At 45.6% G+C, this 24,009-nt stretch overlaps 1 protein-coding gene across 1 annotated transcript; it reads left to right on the top strand.

Annotated features, from left to right (window-relative positions):
• The first annotated feature begins 5,194 nt into the window (after window positions 1–5,194).
• On the top strand, window positions 5,195–22,510 carry C19H16orf78 (chromosome 19 C16orf78 homolog). The gene is given in 6 exon segments (XM_060129936.1): window positions 5,195–5,344; window positions 9,116–9,229; window positions 9,759–9,894; window positions 19,723–19,821; window positions 19,824–19,974; window positions 22,363–22,510. Coding segments are annotated over 6 exon segments (798 nt in total).
• Window positions 22,511–24,009: the final 1,499 nt, after the last annotated feature.

Here is a 24,009-nt window from a genome sequence, read left to right on the forward strand (position 1 = left end):
TGGGCCCATGAGCCATGGCCGTTGAGCCTGCGCGTCCGGAGCCTGTGCTCCGCAACAGGAGAGGCCACAACAGTGAGAGGCCCACGTACTGCAAAAAAAAAAAAAAAAAATACTCTGCAAAATCCTTTAAGACCTACCTAGCTCTAATACTTCCTCGGTGGAGTTTTCTCTCAGCCCCCGAAGCAGACTTTACCATGCCCTCCCTTGTGCTCTCACAACACATTTTGTAATGTCACTACTGCACCATCTCCCCTGTATTAGCTGTTCGTATCACACAAAAGATTTTGATTGCAAGTAACAGGAAACACAACTCAGGCTGAGTTACACATTAAAAGTCTGAAAAGCTCAGACACTGGTTCAATTTTTCAGTGAGCCTCATGGCTCTGCCCTGCTCTTTGAATGGGGTTCATCCTCATGGTATCTTCCCTCCCTCATCAGAACAAAATGACCACCACCATTCCAGGCTTTACATCCAAATGCCCCACCATTCACAGAGAGTCTGTTTCCTCACATCTCTAGCAAAAGCTCCCCATTCCATGCTGATTGGGCCCCTACTGTGCCAATCACGGTAACCTGGGGAAGGCCGCATGTTGATTGGCTCAGACCAATCTGGTCCCTTCCCTCAAATTGGAGCAGTGTTTACTCATGCAAACTACAAGGGGCAGCAGTGGAGGGAGAATGGGGAGACACAACAGTGCCCACCAGGCTTTGTAAATGTCTCCCTAAGGAAACAACAAGCTCCATGAGGGCAGGGACTGACTCAGATTAATCTCTGGGTCCTCCGTCCTCAGTGCCCAGCACGGTGCTTGGCACCAGAGACACATATGTAAACGTTCCTTGATTCGAACACCCTCCTGTCCCGTGAGATGATCCTCTGGGACCTGGGTGGCCTGGCCTCTGGTCTCTCAAAATGACAGTGATGGCTGTCAGATGACCTAGAGCACTAATACTTACGTTCACAAGAGTAGAGTTCTGCTACCCCAGTTTCAACCTCAGAATAGGGCTTCTAGAAACATGTGAACTCTACTGAAGATTCGGGGAAGAGAAACCTAGGATGAAGAAGCCTGAGATTAGGCGCCAGGTATCGTCCATTCACTCATTTGCTCATTTGCTCACCTGCTCACTGTACTGATGCCTACTTATCATTGCCTCCCCAGCCCACAGCCCCTGCTGAATGGGGACAGACTGTGTGACTGTACCCTGCCTGCTTCCACCCATCCTAACCATTCTTGATTGATTACAATAGATTATTTCATTGGTTTTCAGTGGAGTTGTACCATTCCCTCAGAGGTGTTTGGAAAATTGGGGAGACGCGTCTTCTATTTTAGTTGAGACCACACATTAAAATATTGACATATACCCAAAGGAAGACTATATTTTTTAAATTTCTCTTTTTTTGTTGTTGTTTGGAGGATTATAGTAATTTTTTTAAATATGTGTATTTTATTGCAAGATAGCAAAGGGGGTCTTCCAAAATGTGTTACGTAAAGTGTGCATTGGCAGGGGACTTCTGCCTCCAGCTGAGTGAGAATATAGTAAATCCTCTCCCCAAAACACAATTATAAAGCTGGGCAAAATTGATCAAAACAACCACACAGCACTCTGGACATCAACCAACTCTGGACATCAACAACAACTGGAGCAGCACTTGTGCTTGGAAACTGGAAATTTGGGCAATAACAGTGAGAATCTATGGCATTCTAGCCGGAGGCGGCTCCCATTCCCCTCCTCCCAGTTCAGTCCGAAGGGAGGGTCCACCAAGGTGGGGCAGTTTCTCTGGTTTGGTTAAAGGGGGCTCACTGGATTTGGATCAGAGAGCAGCACCCACTCTTGGCAGCCTTGTTGGTTTAAGTGAAAATCTCCAAGTCAGAAAAGCAAGTAGGCCAACAACTCCACTGGACAACTGTTGCCGTCGTGTTTGGGCATATATATTTCTGGCCAAAGCTGCATGCATGCACCGCAGAAACTAGAAAGGGCTCAATCAAGCCACAGGCTCCTGGCCAGCCCTGAGGCTGTGAATGTGTGTAAAGGAGACAAGAAAGAGCCCAGTAGAAAGTAAATGATAAGGATCGTGTGCAAATGGCCTGAATTTTGAATGTGCTCCTGGGATAGGCAGCTTCTAAAATGGTTCCCAATGATCCTCACCTCTAGGATTACTGCCCTGTGTAATCCTTCCTTTGGGTGTTGTCTGGACATAGCGACTTGCTTCTAATAAATAGAACATGGCAGAAGTGATAGATGTCACTTCCAAGTTTAGGTTATAAAGGACTGACTTCTTTCTTGCTCTCATTCTCTCTTTAGTTCTTCTCCCTTGCTGTTCTGATGAAGCAAGCTGCCATGTTGTAAGCTTCCCTATGGAGAGGCACATGTCACAGAGAACTGAGGGTGGCCTTCTGCCAACAGCCAGCAAAGAAAGAACTCAGTTCAATGGACTGCAAGGAACCCAGTCCTGCCAACAACCAGATGAGGAGCTTTGAAGTACATCCTTTCCCAGTCAAGGCTTTTGGGCCAATCAACCTGGCCAGCAGCTTGATTTTAGCTTGAGTCAGAGGACCCAGCTAAAGCACACTCAAAATCCTGACCCAGAAAAACTGTGTGGTAGAAAATGCTTTTTTTTAAGCCACTAAACTTTGGGATGATCTGTCATGTAGCAACATGATAACTGATACGGTTCCCCTACCCACACACAGACTAATCAGCAGAGGACAGATAATTGAGGTGTTTCAGCACAATCTCTGTCCAATCTGATACGCAGGTGTAGACACAGAGACAATGCTTAGGAAGCTAGACTTAAATATATAAACAAGAATATAAAAAATTTAATCAGAACTTCAGCAGCTTCATACCATAGGGAAGACAGGATTCCCAGACAGGGATTGTCTGATTCACAGAGCCTGAAGAAGTTACTTTAAAAATAAACAAATGAAAAAAACAGTAACAATAAACCTTGAGGGCAGAGGGGTGAATCAGAATCCAAAGTTACTACTATATTTTTTAATGTCCAATTGTCAACAAAAAGAAATTACAAGTTATACAAAGAAACAGGAAAGTATGACACATACTCAGAAAAACAGCTGTCAGTAGAAACTGTGAGTGTTCCCAGAGGTTGAATTGAAAGACTTTAAATACCTATTAAGATATGGTCAAAGAACTAAAGTAAACTATGTTTTAAATTTTAAATGAAAGCATGACAACAATGAATCAACAAAGAGAGATTCTGAATAAGGAGAAAGAAATTATTTTTCAAAAGGGGATATTCTGGGCTTGAACAGTACAATTGAAATGAACATTATACTAGAAAGGCTCAACATCAGATTATATATGGCAGAGGAAAGAAGACTGAACCTGAAGATAGACTGATAGAAATTATCCAATCTGAAGAACAGAGAAGAGAATAATTGAAGAAAAATGAACAAAGCTTTAGAGACCAGAGGGACAGGGACAGCATTAAACCTGCCAACAGATGTATAATGGGAGTCCAGAAATAGAGAGAAGGGCAGGAAAAAAATAATGGAAAAAATAATGGCCAACGTCTTCCAGAATTTAATGTATTTAAAGACATTAAATACATATCCAAAAAATTCAACAAATCTCAAGTGGGATAAATACAAAGAGATTCACACCTAGACTCATCATAGCAGACATTTGAAAGAGAAAAATCTGCAAGAGAAAAATGACATATATGCAGGAGAGTAACAATATGATTAACAGCCGACTTCCCACATAAAACAACGAAAGGCAGAAGAGAATGAAATAACACATCAAAGTGCTGAAAAAAATGGTTAACCAAAAATTCTACTATCCAGCAAATTTTTCTTCAGAAATGAAGGCAAAAATAAAAGCATTTCTACATACGCAAAGACCAAAGAATTCATTTCTAAAATCCTGCAAATATATTGTAAAACAAATGAAGCCAGATACAAAAGACTACATGTGTATGATTCTATTTATAGAAAACTCCAACAGACAAAAGAAATCTATGAAATTAGAAGTCAGAGTACTGCTTACCTTTGGCGGGAGGTAGTGACTAGCAGGGGCCATAGGGGGAATTTCTGCAGCATTAGTTACTTGTGATTCTGGCACACCTCTGCATATAGTTTCCATCAATAAAAGTTTACTAAAACAAAAAAGGAAGCTTGATCGTGTCACTCCCTCCCTTATGTTTGATTCCCTTTATTGTTTTCCCTTTGCTTCCCTTTCCTTCCCAGTCTCAGCAAACCTGTGATCTCCAAGGTGCTCTCTGGTCCAGCCTCTGCCCACCTCTCCAGCATCATTTCTCATTACCTAGTACACTAGCCACCTTGGCCTTCTGCTATTCTTCAAGTGTTCCCTGCTTCCATCCTGCCACAGGGCCTTTGCACATGCTTGTCCCCCTGGTCCAGAGCCCCACTGAGACCAGCTTACCCTTTAACTCCAGCCACTCCCCAAGTGAGATCTACTCATTACCCATCCAAGTCTAGTTCTTTTGTTTTGTTTAGTTCTTAGGACTATATTCCTTTCCTTCAGAGCACTCATCTTCACTTGTCATTATGGATTCACAGGGTAATTATTTGACTGCTGTTTTGTCTTTCCCACTAGTCCATAAGTTTTAGAAGGTCTGACTATGTTTTCATCTTGTGTTGTATCTCCAGCACCATGTCTGGCACATAGTAGGCATCTGATAACTATCTGTTCAATGACTATAAAACTAATTAAGGCTATACAAATCTTCATTCTAATTAGAGCACATTGTGGAAAGCCTACCAGACTAAGAAATTTTAGATTTTTTTTTTTATAAGCTACAAAGAGTCATTGAAGGTTTTGGAGAAGAGGAGATATGTGAGCTGAGCTTTGTTTTAATAAGATCTCTGTAGAAATGGAGGTGGAGAGCCCGTAAAGGAGGCTGTGGCAGAGTCCAAGTGATGGACAGTGCCTAAAGAGGGACAGTGGCCATGAGGGGAAACCAGTGTCTTGCTCCACTCTGACCCCCATGCACAGCCTGACAGTGACCTCACAATCACCCTCTGGATCTCCTACCCTTGAAGGTTAATATCCCGGCTCTGGCCTAACGCTGCCCTTTATGTTCACATTTATGTTCACATCTAGGGGACAAAACCCTACCATCTGAGTCATCCAGGACAGCAACCAGAGGCAGAGGGTTCAACAAAGCAAGAGTGTGCCACCTTTCCGCCCAAGGCATGACCAAGGCTCCATGATGACAGAGCAATCAGAGGACCTGAAGGATTCCCTACCCACAGAGAGGAAGCATGTGTGGAGGACGGCCGAGGAGAGGCAGATGTCAGACCTCGCGCGGGTGTTGGAGTGGCTGGAGCGGTGGCAGGGGAAGAAGAAGCAAGCTCTCCAGGTGTGTACTTACTGTCAAAGAAAACCTGCAAGGAAGGCTTCATTCGAGACTACTACTGCATGATGTGATGGGGTGAGGGGAGGGTTTGCAGCACTGGGGTGAGCCAGTAGAAGAGCACCGGAGGACATGGGGAGAGATTGTCACTGTGATCAGGCCATCCTTGTAGGCTAATTATCCCTATGTAGTTAGGCTCCTACCCTCCCACAGAGACTGGGAGGTGGGAATGCTATCCTTCCTGATGATTGCATTTCAAAGGGATGGCTCCCAAGCTCTGGGGAAAAACATTCCTGGATTATAAAGCTGGGCAAGAGGCTGGGAGAAGATTTACATCTCAAAGGGGCAGAGAAAGAATTTACAGGTGTAAATTGTCTAAAGGAATTGTTCTAGGAAAAGGGAGGTCAAGGTCCTAGAGTCAGGAAGATACCTACCTAGTTTAGTCGAGGTGAAGGGACCTTAAAGCCATCTTGGTCAGTGTTGGAGAAGGGCTGAGAGGCAATAGCGTCTAGTGTCTTGATGATCTCAGAATGGGTCCTCCCACTGTCCCCAGGCACTTCCATATCCACATGATGGTCCCAGGGTCAGAGGGCATTCTCCACCTCCACTATCTCCACTGGGACTCCTGCTAACATACCTCTTCCTTTCTATCCTGCATCAGAACTAGTTGTAACCTCCTGTCTTAGTCCATTTGGGCTGCTACAACCAAATACCATAGACCAGGTGGTTTAGAAACAACAGAAATTTCTTTCTTACAGATCAAGGTGCCAGCAGATTTGGTGTCTGATGAAGACCTGCTTCATGGTTCATAGACGGCTGCCTCCTTGCTATATCCTGATAAAGAGGAAGAGTCAGGAGAGCTCTCCGGGGCCCTTTTTTAAGGCCCTAGTCCCATGTATGAGGGCTTCACCCTCATGACGTAACAACCTCCTGAAGTCCCCACCTCCTGACACCATCACGTAAGGAGTTAGGATTTCAGCACAGGAATTTAGGGGGACACAAACATTCAGTCTGTAGCACCACCCTTTCCTCTTTCTCCAGGAGCTATGACAACCAATTTTGCCCCAGTTTCCCCCAGAGTTCCCCTCTGGGCCCATCATCTACACAAAATGAAGCCATGTCCTTGGAAAGTGGTCTCCTCTGCAGAGGATGCCACCTAATCTTGACTCCCCTGGCTCCCAGAGAAAAATGGGTGGAAACGGCATTATTAAGAAAAATGACAACTTTTATTAAGCGTTTCCTGTGTGCCAGGCCCTGTGCTTACTGCAGTGAGTTGTCTGGTCAACTGCTCCCAGCAAGGCTACAAGGTAAGCACCGTTCTTACCACCAGCTGAAGGATAAGAAGCTGAGATGAAGAGGAATCATTTGCTTGAGCTCACAGAGCTAGTGAGGGGCCGAGCCAGGGCTCAACCTCAGATTTCTCCAGTTTCCAAGCTCGTGGGCTGTCAGGCCCACGCACCATCACCACCTCCCCTTCTCCTGCTTCACCCGGTTCAGCGGCCCCTGCCTTTCAGGGGAGCTCCTGTTCTGGTTATGTGCTTACTTGTCAATTATAGTCAGAGAGATCTGGAGTGCCAGTTCCAGCAGATACGCGTAAACACACCTGACAAACATATTTTACTCTAAGGCGTTAGTGATTTACCTACCCTCCCCCTTCCCCCCATTTTTGGGCCTCTCAGAACTCATTCGCAGAAATCGTATTCAGTTCTACGATGAATACGTTTGATCCCATCTCTTCATACTAAGATTATATTCCTTTTTTGTAAATTTTTATTGGAGTATAGCTGATTTACAATGTTGTATTATTTCCAGGAGTACAGCAAAGTGAATCAGTTATACATATACATATATCCACTCTTTTTTTTAGATTCTTTTCCCATATTGGCCATTACAGAGTATTAACTAGAGTTCCCTGTGCTATATAGCAGGTTCTTATTAGTAATCTATTTTATATACAGTAGCACGTATATGTCAATCCCAATCTTCCAATTTATCCCTCCCCCACCCTTACCCCCCGATAACCATAAGTTTGTTTTCTACATCTGTGACTCTACTTCGTTTTTGTAAAGTTTGTTCATTTGTACCATTTTTTTAGATTCCACATATAGGCGATATCATATGATATTTGTCTCATAAGATTATACTCTAATAATGTTTTCACAGCTTTACCTTATATGTGGCTTTTATTGTAAATATGTTTGGACCTGGGGAGGGAACAATTTAATCTGAAAATACAGTTAAATCTTCAAGCATCATTACCCTCGCCAGAAACATTTGTATTTTGAAAGACGCTCCTGAGAGAGAGGGTGATGCTCCCGTGGCAGGTCTCGTATGGCAGGTGGCGGGGGACCCTTTAGTGAAGACAGTTGGAGGGGTGCTGTCCGCAGCCTCCTCTCCCTTCTCCCGGCAATCCAGGCTTTTCTCCACTTCAGCACGATTATGGAGCTACCCAGAGGGCTGTGCCCCTTGTTATCCATTTGCCATCCATGGAGACCCCTGAAGTCTCAAAGTCTCAGCCACAGGGGCCACTGAATCGTGGCTATTGCAGTTTCCTCGGGTCTGTGGTATCTCCACATCCATTCCACTCAGCTTCCTCCAAAAATGGGGGCTGGTAGCTACTCAGGTGACTCTTGAGGAGAGGCTGAGGGTTGAGAGGAGAAGGTGGGAGGTGGGTCACCCACGGGAGAGCCGGCCTTAGTCTCTCTCTAATCACCCTGCAGCATCAGCCCTGGCAAAGCTCCAAACAAAACCCCGAAGTTGAGTAGCACCCCGTCCTTTGATGGCCTCAAGCAGGACCTTGGACAGCTTCCCTCCACCCATCCAGATGGCTTATCCAAACCCTCCTTCCGCCCATACAGTGTGGCTAACATTCATGGAGGGCTTAGCACTTCTGCGCAGTGATTCATGTATTTCCCACTATGACCCTATGAAGTAGGTTCTGCTACCCATCCCCGTCCTCAGAGAGAGCCGTCCCTTGCCCAAGGTTGCTCAGACACTCAGCCTTAGAGCAGGATTGCAAGCCGGGCCGTCAGCCCTGGAGACCAGTCTCGGCCGTCACCCCATGACCCCGACACCCTACGGCACACCCGAAGAGGAGACCTAGTTGATTCAGCTTCACCACGATGCTCCAGCACCCCATGCGCACCCCTTAGACATGGGCCTGGATGTGCGTCTGTGGGCTCCTCCCCCGATGGGCCCTGCCACTCCCTACTGAGCCTTACTCTTTCCCTGGGTGCTCCTGGTGGCAGCTTTTGGGCCGAGCACACGTGCTCTGAATGGACTTGCATGTGCCTGACCTTCCTTTCCCAGCAGGCAGACAGGAACACCCAGGGAAATAGAAAGGCAGGAGGCCTTGTGATCACAGCTCTGGGAGGACAAGACGGGGTGGCAGTGGGGCAAGGAGAGGAGGGGTTCTGGGCAGAGGGAGCAGCCCTGGCTGGGCTTGAAGACTGGAGGTCGCGGTAGGGAAGTGGCAGGGAGAGAGGCCATCTGAGGGCCAGAAGGAATACCTACCAGGCTGGGGCGTGGGGCCCTCACGTGGAGGGCGATAGTGATGGATTTTGAGGTGGAGAGGGACAGCCAGATCTGGGGTTGGAAGGCCATCCTGGGGGCAGTGTGATATGGACACCGGGTGCGTCAGGAGGCAGAGGGGCTGCGAGGGGGAAAGGGAGCGCCAGAGTGGGTGTGAAAGCTGGGTGGCACCTTCCACTCTGCAGGGTGCAGGGCTGGTCTGTGCCCAGTGGGCCAGCCACTGGGTTTTTCTCCCTGTTCTTTCAGAAGAACAAACCCAAGGTGGTGACGCTCTCTGCAGCACCTGTGAAGGAAGAAAAGAAAGCCAAAAATGTCCAGAAACAGCAGGGAGGGAACCACCAGGTGGCATTCTCTAAGCAGGTGACACAGCCCCACCACTGTCTTCACGTGAAGGAGGGGCACCCACTCTGCTCCTGCGTGGGATCGGCTACTTTTTTTAAAATTTAAAGCTCTAAAATTCACTCCTGCCCCACGCTAGCGCCCAAATGGATCACCTGCCCCCTCCACCCATCCAGCCCCCACCCAACTCTCTGCACACCCCAGTGGGAAGACTCGCACCCCTGTGGTAGAGTTCATTCTTCCCGGGTGCCACCTCCCTCCCCTAAATCACTCAGGATTGCCACTGGAAAGAGGAGACCGCCAGCGAAGGCTGTGGTTTCCAAGGTCCCTCATGGCCTCCCTCTGAGCTATAGGGACAGAAGGGAGGCGCTGGTGAGCAGACACCAGTGTGCATCCCTGTCCCAGTGTCCCAGCACCCAGAGCAGGACTCTCCTTAGGCCCCCTCGCCTGCCTTTCAGCAAGCCCGTGAACTTGTTCCTTTCAGGAATGAAGGAGGCGGAGCCAGATCCCTGTTCTCTAGCCTGTAATGTCTCTCCAGCTCCCCTCCCAGGCCTCAGGGCAAAGCTCCAGAAAGAATGCGGAAGCCTCCGCCCTATAGCGAAGGCTCTACGGAGTGGAAGCAAAGGGAAAACGCCTCAGCAGCATGACCCCGGGCAGCTACCCCAAGGATGCGCCTAGGAAATCTGGTAAGGGAAGCGCCTTGGTCCGGATGCCAGAACTGTCCTCATAACTGTCCTCCTATCAGAGGGACCGAAAGCTCACAGCATCCTTAGGGCAGCACCATCCATGTCAACCCAACCTCTGCGTATGCAGGAGCCCCACGTGACTGTTTGGGGAATCACAGCACAAGGGGGTGTGACCTGGACAGGAGGCGAGCAGATGTCAAGGCTCAGCTAGCACCAGGGTGTTCTCTTCTCAGGAAGCCAATATAATGTCCCCCAGGTTCCTGAAGCCATTTTGGTGACATCCACCTCATGTCCAAATGATCTAATTAGTTTAGATACTGTGACAATGTCAAGGTGCTACAGAAGGTACCACACCTGCTGGCTTGAAATCTGCCAGGTGATGCTTGCACCCAAGAAGAGGTGGGCTTGGGTTATGCCAGATACCGATTGTCAAGACTGCCTGAGTTCAAATCCCAGCCCCACCAATAGATAACAATTGTATATGAGATGTTACACAATCCCAAGCCACTCCAACTCTGGGGTCTAGTTTTCACATCCATAAAATGAAACATAACATGACCTGCCTCACAGTATAGTTGTGGGTTGAGGCATGGAACATACTTAGCCTGATACAGAGTAGGTGCTCAATAAATGTTAGCAAATGGTTATTTCTAAGTAAACATTTTGCTAACGTTCTCTGGTGGGCTGTGTTGGAAAAACAGATGCATTTATTGTGCCTGCCCCCTTGGGATGGAGGCGTATGGTAAAAAAGAAATCTGGAAGGGATTCCAATTAGCCCAAAGAAAGAGGGGCAACAGCCTTCAAGCAAGGGCTCGTTCTCCTGTACAAACTGCCCCCATTGTGCCCAAGATAAGCTCTTTTTTTCTTTTTCATTGAAAAAGTCATTGTAACCAAACTGTAGTTACTTGCCAGTCAGAATTAAATATGATTGGCTCTAAATGCAAGGCAGGATCCTGGACTGAATCCTAAAATAACTCTTCAGTGGAAAAACTGGTGAGACCCAGAAAAGCTCTGTAATGTGCCCATGTTAATTGCTTGTTCCCTGCTTATGTAAGATGTTAACATTAGGGGAAACTGAGTGAAGAGTGTATAGGAACTATCTGTACCATCTTTGCAACTCTTCTGTAAATCTTAAAGTACTCCAAAATAAAAAGTTTATTTAAAAAGTAGAAAGAGATTGACTTATGTCCTATGGGAAGCCCCACACCTTCCCCAAGTTTCCCGTCACTCTCAGTGTCCTGGTCCTGCTGGGACCCTGAGCATCTGTAGGTCTCACTTCCAGTGGCTGTTCCCTTCTCCCTGCTCTCTGCCAACCCAAACACAGAGCACATTTCCTTCACTTCTCCCCAAACCTTTCACATGAAGCCTTTATGTATAAGAGGACTTTACTGAAGGTTTCGGGCAGCAAAGGGAAATAATTACATCACAGACTTCACAGCAAACATATTAGAAGTTGATTACAATCCCCTCTTGTTCTTCAAAGTCCTTGTCCCCTGCCACCAGGAGATTTCTCTGGCTACATTTCCTGCAGGGGTGGCCTCCAGATGTTTTCCTCAACCCCAAGCACCCAAGTCACAAGATTTAAGGAGGTGCCCTCTCTCAGGTGCCAATCCTGCACTTTCATGAGCCTGAGAGCAAGCACCTCCTTAAATTTTGTCCCCTGGGTACCTCGTTTGTCTCACTCTAGTTCTGGTTCTGCCCAGCTCTCCCTCTTCCCTCTTTCCTCTCCCCTCCATTCCATCCTCTGCCTTCCTTGCCCCGCACATTCCCATTGGCTTCTTACATCAAGGGATCACCTTGTTTCCTTTGTTTCACTGTCTCATTCCACGCTCAATGTAATCTATCAAGATAGTTTCCTAAACAAAGGCAGTTCCTTCCCTAAGAGAAACTCTCATGCAAGTCGATTCATTTTTTTCATTTCACTGAACAAGGATGCCAGCAGGGCAGGCTGACTCACCAGCTATTTGGTCTGCAGTTCCCCCTGCATCTGCCCAGCCCTGTCTCGCACAAAACCACCCTGTTGGAGAGCAGTCTTCCCTCTCCTAATGTAATACAACCAATGGCCACTGGGGGTCAGCAGGTGCTCACGCCCCTCAAGTGCAGCAGCTGTTCAGAGACATCCAGGTGCGCATCCAGGTGTGGCACCCAGGACTGAGTCAGGGCTGAGCCTGGGCACAGCAAGGGGAACTTACTGTGAAGGCTGTCAGGAAGCCTGAAATGAGTGAGCAGGATCTGGTTTGGGAGTGCAGCCTCTAGGAAGGGTGTAGAGGCAGTTAAGGGCTAAAGCAGGAGTCTAAGAGGGGATAAGTGTAGATCAAGGAAAAGTATTCTAGACCAGAACATCTGTTTCTAACCTCCCTCAGCCCCACTCAGCACGCAGATCATTAGTGTCATTTTCAAGAACCAGATCCCCTGTGTGTCCCAAGTTCCCTGTCGGAAGAGTAAGCTCTTTCCACTCTCCATGGCATGGTTCTGTGTGACCTGGTGGGCATGACCATCGAACATTCCCCACCACCTTCGGGACTGGAATGTGACAGCTCAGCCTGTGCAATCACAACCACTCCTGCTCTTCTGTGTTTCCAGTGTTGTGATGGCCACAAAATCAGGATCTGCAAAACACTGTGAGTGCTCTGAACGAATGATATTAACTGTCCCTGGCTCCAGAGCACCGAAGCTAATAGGAACAACAGTGACAACACCCGTGTGGAATACGTTTGCTTTTCAGAGCAGGCTGTTTCGCCTTTGTCACCTCACCTAATTTTCACAAAAACTCCCACTCACTCCCTTTAAACTGCTGAAATGCCCCTGTCCCTCCACTGATTACCATGTGGCACATTCAGGATGCCACAGCCTCTGCCACTCCCTTCTCCTCCATTGCCTCTCCTCCCTTGAGTTCCCTGAGCACGCCTTCTTCTACTTTCTTTCCTCTTTCACCACCCTGTCCTGGTCCCCTCTGAGGGCTCACCATACATGTTGACTCCTTGCCCCCCTCCCAATACAGCCTCTAGGTCAGCCCAACCCAGACGCAAGGCAGCAAGAGATCCATATGGGGGCTTCCCTGGTGGCGCAGTGGTTGAGAGTCCGCCTGCCGATGCAGGGGTCCCGGGTTCGTGCCCCTGTCCGGGAAGATCCCACATGCCGTGGAGCGGCTGGGCCCGTGAGCCATGGCTGCTGAGCCTGCGCGTCCGGAGCCTGTGCTCCGCAACGAGAGAAGCCACAACAGTGAGAGGCCCGCGTACCGCAAAAAAAAAAAAAAAAAGAGATCCATATGGCTAAGCTGAAGCTGCGGTCTTGGGTCACCTCACTTCTGTGAATAAAGGATGCAAAATATTCCCATTTGGTGGGCTTCTTTCCCCTGCTTCATCTGATTCCATTAAGGCTTCTCTGACCTGCACATAATCTCCACTTAAATTTATTAACCTCGTATATTTCTAACTTGCTACTAACCAACCTTCCCTTCTTTCCCCCTTTCCAGACCTAAATTTCCCCTCTGAATTCCCCACTGATCAGTACTGTCATTCTCATCCCATTATACAAGTTTCCTGCCTGATTCTATCCAAAGGAGTGGCTTTAACCACTGTCTAGTGAATTCCAAATTCAAATCTCCAGACAGCCTTTTCTCCTGAGTTCCACCTACATGCCTGCTCCCAGTGTTAGCTTGGATGTCCCTAAGGCTCCGCAAACCCCCATGCCTCCCCTTCACAGGGGCCATCGCACGGGCTAGCACTGGCCCAGCACAGTGACCCAAGTCAGAAGTTGTCTCCCTCCACTACCCTTTATGACCCGTTACTGGGTCCTGGAGATTGTACCTCCTCCATACCTTTCATGCCTTTCACTTCCTCTCCACTTTAACTACTATTATTTAAGTTGAACCCCGACCCTAAGAACCTCCAATAGCTTTCCTCCTCTATGGCTACCAAACTGGCCTTTCTAATTTATTTGGGTCTTTATATTTAAAGGGAGTTTCTTAGAGGCAGCAGATGCTTGGGCCTTGCATTACTTTCAATCCAGTCTGACAATTTCAATCTTCCCATTGGGATATTTAGACCGTTTACACTGAATGTAATCATTGGTATGGTTGAGTTTAAACCTACCATGTTGGTATTTGTTTCTAATTTATTCCATCTATTCTTTGCCCTCCCCGTCCTGTTTTTCTGCCTTCTTTTGGGCTGAGTAGTTTTTGTGATTCCATTTTATCTTCTTTGTTGGCTTGTGAACTATAACTCTTTGTTGTGCTATCTTAGTAGTTGCTTTAGGGCTGACAGGATTCATCTTTGACATATCACAGCCTCCCTTCACATCATAGTCTGTATCACTCACGTAGAACATAAGGAACTTACAAGAGTATACTTCCATCTCTCCTCTCCCAACCCTCAGGCTATTGTTGCCATTCATTGTATTTCTCCATAAGTTATTATAAACCCTACAATACACTGTTATTACTCTTGCTTTAAGCAAATATCTTTTAGAAAGACTTCAGTGTTTATCCATAGTTAACATCTCTAGTGCTCTTCATTGCTTTACACAGGTCCAGCTTTCTGTCTGGAGTCATTTCCTTCTGCCTAAAGGTCTTCCTTCAACAATTCTTATGGTGTGGGCTTGTTGGTGACAAATTTCTTCAGCTTTTATATATCTGAAAAGGTCTTTATTTCACTTTTGTTTCTGAAAGATACTTTTGCTGAGTGTAGAATTCTAGACTGACAAGATTTTTTCTTCAATGCTTTAAAGTTGTGCCCTGCCTTCTAGCTTGCATTGTCACCAGTGAGAAGTTGGTTGTCATCTTTATTTATGTGTTCCCTGTAACGTATATTTTTCCTCTGACTTCTTTGGAAGTTTTCAAGCATCTTGATTATGATGTGTCTTGATGTCATTTGCTTCATGTTTCTTGTGTTTGTGTCTGGGGTTTGTTGAGATTCTTGGTTTATAGTTTCCATCATATTTGGAAAATTTTGGACCATTATTTCTTCAAATATATTTTCACTCCTCCATGCTCCTCCTCTCCTTCAGGCACCACAATTACACATATTTGAAGTTCTGCAACTCAGTAGGGTTTTTCCCCAGTCTTTTCTCTCTGTGTTTCATTTTGTGTAGTGTCTGTCGCTATGTCTTCAAATTCACTGATTTTTCCTTCTACCATACCTACTCTGCTATTAATCCCACCCAATGTATTTTTCATACTAGACATTGTAGTTTTCACGTCTAGAATTTCAATTTGGGTCATTTTCAACCTTCTGTGTCTCGCCTTAGCATGCTCAAGCTTTGTTGAACATACAGAGCTATACAGTTATAATAGCTGTTTTAGTGTTCTTGTCTACCAGTTCTATCTATGTAGTTTCCTCTCCTGCATAACTAGTATTCAGCTGAGAGAAGCTTCTGCAGATCTCTGCAGCTCTCCATGCAGTTTTCTCCTGTTACTATGCCCTGTGAATTCTAGCTTCCTTGGCCCATTTAAATTGCCTATTCTCTCTCCCCAACTCAGGGAAACTGCTAGATACTATCTAGGTTTTCCCCTCCCTGTGCTGCAACCTGGAAGCATCTCCCAGCTCTCAGCTGGGGCTCCCATGGGACTCACCTCTTCCTTTTCTCAAGGGCCACTGCCCTGAGTTACCTGTTGTCCAATGTCTGAAAAAGCCTGTTTCAAGTATCAGGCCCCACTTTATAGCTGCTTAAGATGGAAGGATAAATCCAGTCCCTGTTACCCTATCTTGGCTGAAAGCAGAAGTCTCACATTGGCTTTTCCAAAGCACAAACCTGATTGAGTGCAATGACAAGTCATTGAAAATTTTTAGGAAGTAAGCTACCAAGTTAGATTTGAATTTTTAAAAGGTGACTCTGGCTAAGGGCCACTAAAAGATGCTGGGAAAACATTGAGAACACATTTCCAAAGTAAACCTTGACAAAGACTGAGCATCTAGACTAAGAAAATGGAACTCATTTGGCTTTCTCTCCTTGCCCACTATGCTCAGAGCATTCTGTCCATGCCAGGCAAGGGTGCATTCCTAATGCAGAGAGTTGGAGGGCAGTTACCAACTCTGTCTCTATGAATACAGAGTAGTCCCTGGAGTCCCAAACATAGCTCACCAGAAATCTTAACTTATCTGTTCAGCCATGGACTCAGGAACATGGGACATTTTGTCTAGGAGGGTAGCCAGGACAGGCTCCCAGAAAAAGGCACTGACAACCTGGGTTCACATTTTCCTGGATCCGCCACTGTCTATGGCATCTTGGGCACATGACTTAATCTCTCCAATCCTCCACTTTCCCATTTGTTCAATGGATGTGACATGGTTGTGAGACTGTAGTTGCCCCCCTCCCTAGAAAGGCTTTAGAACACTGCCTGGCACATAAGTTATGCAGTAAGTGTTAGCTAATATGTAAAATTATCATTACCCTTTCTATTACTACTCTTCTTTCCTACGTGAGACCTACCTTGACCCAGAAGAGGATCAGATGTCTCAGGAAAGGCTATGGCCCTTTCTCCAAGGGATTTCAATTTGTGTCAATGAAGATGTGTAGCTCAGGATTCTCCTGGAACATAGGACCAATTTCCACCATGCACAGACTGCTAACACCACCTGACCCTATCACTCTATTAGGGGCCAGCTGACAGTTTAGAGAGCCATGCTGGACATAAAGATTCCAGTTCAGCCACTGACTCATTATGAGACCTGGGGCAAGTCAAAGCTTCTCTCCAGGCCACTGTCCCTCCATTTATGTAATTGTAGAAGGTCTAGACTCCCCCAGACATATCCTGGTAAAATTCCTGAATTTTATTTATGAAATCTTGCAAGCTTACAGGAAGAACAACTTACTTACAAAGGAAAAAGAGTCAAATTAGCATCAATCTAGAAGTGAAATGAACACCTATAGACTACTGAGAGCAAAGACTTATAACCTCATAATCCTATCCTCAGCCCATATATAAGTTACCGTCGGGGTGAATGAATGATATTTGCAAATTCAGAAATATTCAGGGACTTTCTCAGCCATTTATCCATTCATCTATAGAAAATGCCCTAGAAGAGGGCAGAGGCACCAAATTAGGAAATAATTGCTTTAAAAATCAAAATCTAGAGACACACTTAAAATCACGCGATATAGAAAGAATGAAAAAAAGATAGGCAAAGAGATAACAAGAAATGCAAACATATGAGGTGGATTTAAGGCTAAAAGAAACAACAGGGTAAAAGAGGGATATTTTAAAAATGTTAAAGAGAACAAATAATAACAATAAACCTACACACAACAAAAAAATAGTAGTTAAATAGATAAACATTTAGAAATGCAAAGAGAATCTGACAAAAATAAAGTTATAGTAGGAGACTGCAAAATACCTCTTTCAGAACCCAATAGACAGCTCAAAGAGGCAACTACAGTAAGTGCCTAGAAGAATCTAACAATGTAATTAACAAACCATAACTTTATAGTTGAACAGAGAACACACATTTTTCTGTGGCCAAAGAATATTTCTAAAAATCATCTGCATATTCATCAAAAGAAAACATTAACATTCACAATAGCAAAGATTTTAGGGCCACCTACAGTATCCTAAAGCAATAATTAGAATTAAAATTAAAAGATAATCTCAACAGAAATTAAGAAACACTCCTAAAATACCATTATTTCAAAGAAAAAAACTATTGAAAATAAGTCTATTTCATACCAAAATCCATGGGATGAAGGCGAAATCTATGTCCAGAAGAAAATTTACAGCAAAAACTAAAAGTAGTCGTCTTGTCTGTATAAAACAAACAAAAAAATTAACACTTTTATTAATTTAATGATATAGAAGAAATAATTAATGTGAAAAAGAGAGAATTAATACATTAAATACCAGCTAAGATTAATGAAATACAAGATTAAAAGTAGTTAAAAGGATAAATCCAAAGCTAGCTTTTTAAAAAACCAAGTGACAAACAGTATGAAGTTATCATGAGCCTTGTCAAAAGAAGAGTTAAAAATATACAAGATTTTATATGAGAAGGGATGCATAAGCAAAGATAAGAAATACATTAAATGAATTATAATAGAATACTATATGCACATCTACACAGTACATTTGAAAATCCAGCATAAATGAATAATTTCCTATCAGACTATAAGTTATCAAAATGGACATAGTAAAGAGTAGAAAAGTTGAATAGAGCAATTTCTGAGGTAAAAATTGAAAGATGGTAGACATTTTCCCATTACAAAAGGCACCAGGACAAATGATTTCACACCAAGTTCTACCTAACATTTAAAAAGCAAATAATCCCAATGTCACTTCAACTATTGCAGGTCATATAAAATACAGACATTTGTGCATTAATTTGACAAGCCATCATAACCTTAAACTTAAAAGATTAGGCAAAAAAGCAGGCCAATCTCACAATAATAGATGATTTTTAAATGATTTTTAAAATTTTAGCAAACAGACTTAATGTATGAAAATATAGCAAATATATCCACGTATGAAATGAATAATAAACCGTGACCAGGTGGGATTTATTATAGCAGGTTACGAATGGTTCGGTTAATCAATATCAAGCTATCTAATAACAGAATTTATTACATCAAGAAATTAAAGGAAAACCATATGATCAGTAGATGATAGAAAAGCAATAAATAGAATCAAGCAATTATGACTAATAAAAACTCTATGTAAACCAAGAGCAAAGCTGCTAAATATTATAAAACATGTTCCAAAAATAGTGGCAAATATTCTAAATGATGAAATGCTGGATCACTTTAATTAAAATCAGGAACAAAATGAGGCATGACTGCTATCATCATTATTGACATTGTTTTGGAGGGTCTGTCAAATGCAACATGTCAAGAAGAGTACATAATTTTTATAAATATTAGGAGGGATATATTTTCATTTTTCTCCTGATACGATTGCCTTTCTACAAAACTCAAGAAATTCTAGTCAAAAAATAATAAAATCTGGGCTTCCCTGGTGGTGCAGTGGTTGAGAATCCACCTGCCGATGCAGGGGACACGGGTTTGTGCCCCGGTCCGGGAAGATCCCACATGCCGCAGAGCAGCTAGGCCCGTGAGCCATGGCCGCTGACCCTGTGCGTCCGGAGCCTGTGCTCCGCAACAGGAGAGGTCACAACAGTGAGAGGCCCACGTACAGCAAAAAAAAATAATAATAATAATAAAATCTGGTATGGTTGTTGGTGTACTAGAAAAAAAAATTTTAAACAGTTGTGTTTTCTCTATACTAGTCACACCAGTTAGAAATAGAAATGAAAAGAAAATATTCCACTCGCACAAGTAAAAATCTGTAAAATACAGAGGAGTATGTTTAACAAGAAAATAATTAAGGTCTCCAAGCTCTAGTCCCAACAGTATTTCCCTCAGTACAAACCCCATATTTGGGTAACATCAGACCCTCACTACTTCATTTCATATATGTGTGTCTTTGTGCACGCTGTTCCTCCTGTCCGCCCATGCTGTTCCTCCCTTTTTCATCTGATAAACTACCTGTCCTTTAAAAATCCAGCTCAAAGTTGATCTCCTCTGATACCTTCCCCTAACCCTCCTTTAGGCTAACGTTTACTTTAGGTGAATTTTCTCTGGGGAGGGAGAGAAGATTGAGAGAAGGAAATGAATGAAAGGAGAGAAAGGGAATGAGTTGTGAGATGAGGGGAAAGGAGGTAGAAAAAGATGAATGGGGATTAAACAAATGCTAAGAAGGAGAACCTGCCAAAGCCTTGAAAAGACCTCATATCTCTAATGTTTGAAGCCCTTGCAGCCTTCCAGGTCTCATCCCCTTCCTGTCCACCCTACTGCTCACCACTACCAGGATCTAACTCCCTGGTGACATCTGTCCAATTTCAGACTTAGACATCAAGGATGAAATCACCCAAGAGTCCACTCAGCTCTCAACGCCACACCATCAACAAAGCATCATAGAACCCATGTTACAGGATGCTATCTTTGTCCCACGAAGTCAACCCTCTTGCGAGATTGGGTTGGCAAGACGCCCGACGCCTCCTACGAGCGTAAGCTGAAGAGCCTCATGGAGAAGGGCAGCGAGCCCAGGATGGAGCTGGTGAGGATGCTGAAGCCGGAGGAGGTGCTGAGCTGCCGGCGAGCAGCCCTGTGCAGGTGGGGCTGGGCACGTTCTGCAAGACCAGGCTTTGCTCACGACTGTCTGTGGTTCATGCACCTGGGCTGAGCCCAGAGCAAGGGAGGGTGGCTGCAGCATGTCCGGGCTCTGTCTTCGAGTCCCAGAGGGCTGCTCCAGGGCTGAAGCTGTTGGGTTTCTGAGCAGCCTCACTCGCTAGAGGATCGTCTCCTGAATGGACACGACATTTAGGTGCTGCCATTTTGACGCCACGCCTTTGGACACATACACAACCTTTCTAAAATTTCTCTTTGTTTCACAAAAGAAGCCATGAATATTATTCACAAAGGAAAGAATGAGTTGTTTGTGGCCTTGTTTTTAACAGGAAACTCCCCCAAGTTCCTTTACACTAATGGTGTTGAATTGCTGGTGACTGTAGCCGCCACTCCCAGGGCTACCTGCTGTACGTTTGGGGTTTTAGACTCCAAAGGGACCATGAACAAAGTATGAAACCATTTGGTATTTACTGCTCTTACCAAGGGGTCTCACTTCTTGCTTGTTCTTTGTCATACTTATCAAGACCCACTGGTTTTCAGCAACACCAAACAGCTTGGTTTCTGCCCTCACGTCCAAGCACCCCTCCCCAGCCCAATGTTATCCTTTACTGTAAGGATGTAACTGACAACACTCAGAAACTTTGGCAAAGGAGGAAATAGGACAAGAGGCTAAGGTGGTCAGCCTCGTAGAGTTCACAGCAGTGAACTCGCCTGTAGGTTTCAGACGGCCTCAGATGCCTGGCGTCCGAGGGCCCCATCACACAGTCCTGCTCTGCTGGCTGACTAACTGGCTGAAAGATGGACAGGCAGTCTCCTCCACTAGAGGGGGTTCTGGCTCATGCCACCTGCACAGCTGGATGACTTTGGCTATGGGTTTCAAATTGATAAAGTGGTTTTAATTGACTCTGGCCAAAGACAGCCTACCTGGGCTCCTTGGTGGGGACAAAAGAGACTTGGACAGGGTAGGGGGAGAGCATATTTGGAGAGATGGCAATTAACAAGCCATTAGAAAAACACCCAAGAAAAGGATGAAATTGTCCTTTGCAATCTTAGTGAGCGTCCACAGCTAGATATGTGTGAGATTGTCCCCTGGGGCTGGGCTGGTCAGGGAAGGGTGGGGCTGACCTGAGCCGTGTCGGGGAAAGGTAGTACAGGTATAGGGGCTGGTGAGTGAGGTCTGAGCTGCCTGTAAGAACAGGGAAGCTCTGGGCAGATCTTCAAAGAGAAGGGAAGTTCCCTGGTGGCCTACTGGTTAGGATTTCAGGCTTTCACTGCCAAGGGCCTGGGTTCAACCCCTGGTTGGGGAACTAAGATCCTGCGGGCCACAGGTATGGCCAAAAAAAAAAAAGAAAGAAGAAAAAAAGGAAAGAGTTGGGAGACCATTCCCAATGGGTAGAAAAGCCAGGTTCTATCAATATGCAGCTCCTCCCCCACCATCTGTAGCAAATTAACCAACCGGAATGCAGCCTGAATCGGGGGCCTCCCTCCTTATACTAAAGCTGGGAGCAAGGTCAAAGTTGATGGTGGAATAAGGAATATGATGGCAGAGATACTGTCTAAATCACATAGATGGCATCAGTCCTATTCTTCAGTACAAGTCAGAACGGTGGGGCTTTAGCTAATATTTTAAATCAGTGTTTTAATTTTAATTTTTTAATTGAAAATTGTAATTATTTGAATACTATTAAAAATACTCACCTCTATTCCTACAGTTTTCTCAGCCTTTATTTCCACTGTCCTGGATTTCCCCCAGTCCTTGGCCTCACTCAGATTATACACACATGGCAATGATGAGAGAAAACACCTAGCAATTTGCATCCTGGTGTTTTCTCCCCATTTGGCAATAACGTCACAGCCATATTGCATTTTCTTCTTCCTAACGACATTTTAACACTAGCAGAAGAGTCCTTGAAATGGATATTCCATTTTTTGCTTGACCATTCCTCTGTTGATGGAATTTCCTATTTTCCTATTGTTGATAACCCCAAAATAAACACTTTTGTTTATGTAGCTTTTCCTTCCATTGAATTCTCTTCTTGGGATAAGTTGAGGACCTGAGTGGAATTACTGAGTCAAAAATAATAAACCTGGTTTTTTGGGGGGTGGGGCAGGAGGTACTTGGCATATATGTTGCCAAATTGATTTCCAAAAGAGTTATACCAATAAAAACACCCACCAAGTCTGTGGGGTGTCCCAGTCTTTTATGAGACCTCTGTCAGCTCCAGAAATGTCTGGAGGGCCAGTCCCTTACAGAGGTCCCACACTGTCGCTCTTTAACTCTGAGCTCTTTTCAATGAAGTTTGCGCCTGCAGTGACTCCACCCTCAGCTGACCTCTTTGGTCTTGTCTCGCACAGATACCTGAGGTTGTCCAAGAACAACGTTCGAACTTCGCTCAAGCTGTGCAAGGATGCAGGAATGAATGAGGACATCCACCCCGATGTGGTCGAAGAAGAGAGAGATGCTGAAAAGGTGTTCAACCAAAACATCAGTGTAGCCCTCTAAACAGCTCCTCTCCCCGGCCACCTCAAGCCCCCTCCGCTGTTGGACCCTCGGCCATCAGACGCCACCCTCTAGCACACCACACCTGGCTCTTCAGACCTGGGGCGTCCCCTTTCCACAGTAGCGATCAGGAAACAAGGTTAGACTGCTTGGATCATTGCACTGACGTAGTGTTTTGTCCTCGTCATCCAAGTCAGAACCAACGCAGGAGAAACTACAGGTTTCCTCCCCACCCCCCAAAGAAACTCCTTGGAAAAGCCTTCTTAGAAAGGACGTCTTAGAAGAAGTGAGACATGGGAGCCCAGAGCCTCCAGAGGGATTTCAGGAGGGACAAAGTACTGAGGGGCTGCTGCGGACACATACACCCCAGGTCTTGCCCAGCCATCCCCACTACCTCCTGTGGCGGACACGGCTCTGCGGGGAGCTGGCCCTCGTGTGTGTAGGGTGGGAAGCTGATCGGGAGAGCAGGAGGGAGAGGATTCTGTCAACCCAGGTAAACAAGGATTACTCAGAGAAGTCACAGAGAGCAAGGAACTGGCTCAGAGTCACACAGGTGAGAAGCGGCAGGGCGGGGATGGGAAGAGTGTCCTCACCTTAGTCTCCCGTTCTTGCCTGACGGAGCTCCTGGCAAATCCTGCCCGACGGTTCGGAGATGCTGCCTTCCTCTCATGCAGCAACGGCCAATGGAGGTCCCTGTAAGCATTCAAGTAAGTTCAAATCCCAACTGCCCCACTTACTAGCTGTGTGACTTTTGGCAAGTTACCACCCTTCTCTGTGCCTTTGTTTCCTCATCTGTAAAATAGGGCTAATGATGGAACCTGCTGAGCAGGGATGCTGAGAAGAGGAAACGAGAGCTTCCATGTGAAGCATGAAGCACAGACATTGACACACAAGAGCTCGATAAACGTGTGAGCTGTTTCCCTAGTTTCTACGGTGAACGAGGAGCAGATTTCCCAGCCCGGCTTCCCCAGGAGGGGTCCTTAAACCTGGGCCTATCGATGTTGAGTCAAACCCTGTTGAAAAGCTGCTGATTGCAAACCCGTGCCCTTCGTGGTAAGTCCAAAAATTACATGGCCCCTGAGCCCTCCAGGGCTAGCGAACACCCCCAGGGGACGAGGTGTAGCCACTGGTCCAGCGGGGACCCGCTAACCAGGTTTTACTTTCTGCCTCCATATGTGAAAAGGGCAGGGATTCCACTGCCCCCCACCCCATATGCTTTTTAAATCTCCATGCCCCATCTCGAGGCTCCAAAATGACCCCTCTGAAGTGAGTGGCTCTCTCCACTGACAGTCACTGCCCTTGGGAGTCAGAATAAAAGTGTGGAGGTTTCCAATCCCCCCATGCACCCACTCAAGTCACCACTAAGGGAAGGCAGAGCCCCTTAGGGTTGTGGGCAGCTCAGAGACGTGTGCCCGGAGCACGGCACCCCGGCGATGTTTGCACAGAGCCCACAGCTAGAATCTCAAGACACCAGCTGTGAACAATTAGATGATAGTCCCTTT

Source organism: Lagenorhynchus albirostris, chromosome 19 (genome assembly GCF_949774975.1).
Source record: "Lagenorhynchus albirostris chromosome 19, mLagAlb1.1, whole genome shotgun sequence".
Classification (NCBI taxonomy): Eukaryota; Metazoa; Chordata; class Mammalia; order Artiodactyla; family Delphinidae; genus Lagenorhynchus; species Lagenorhynchus albirostris.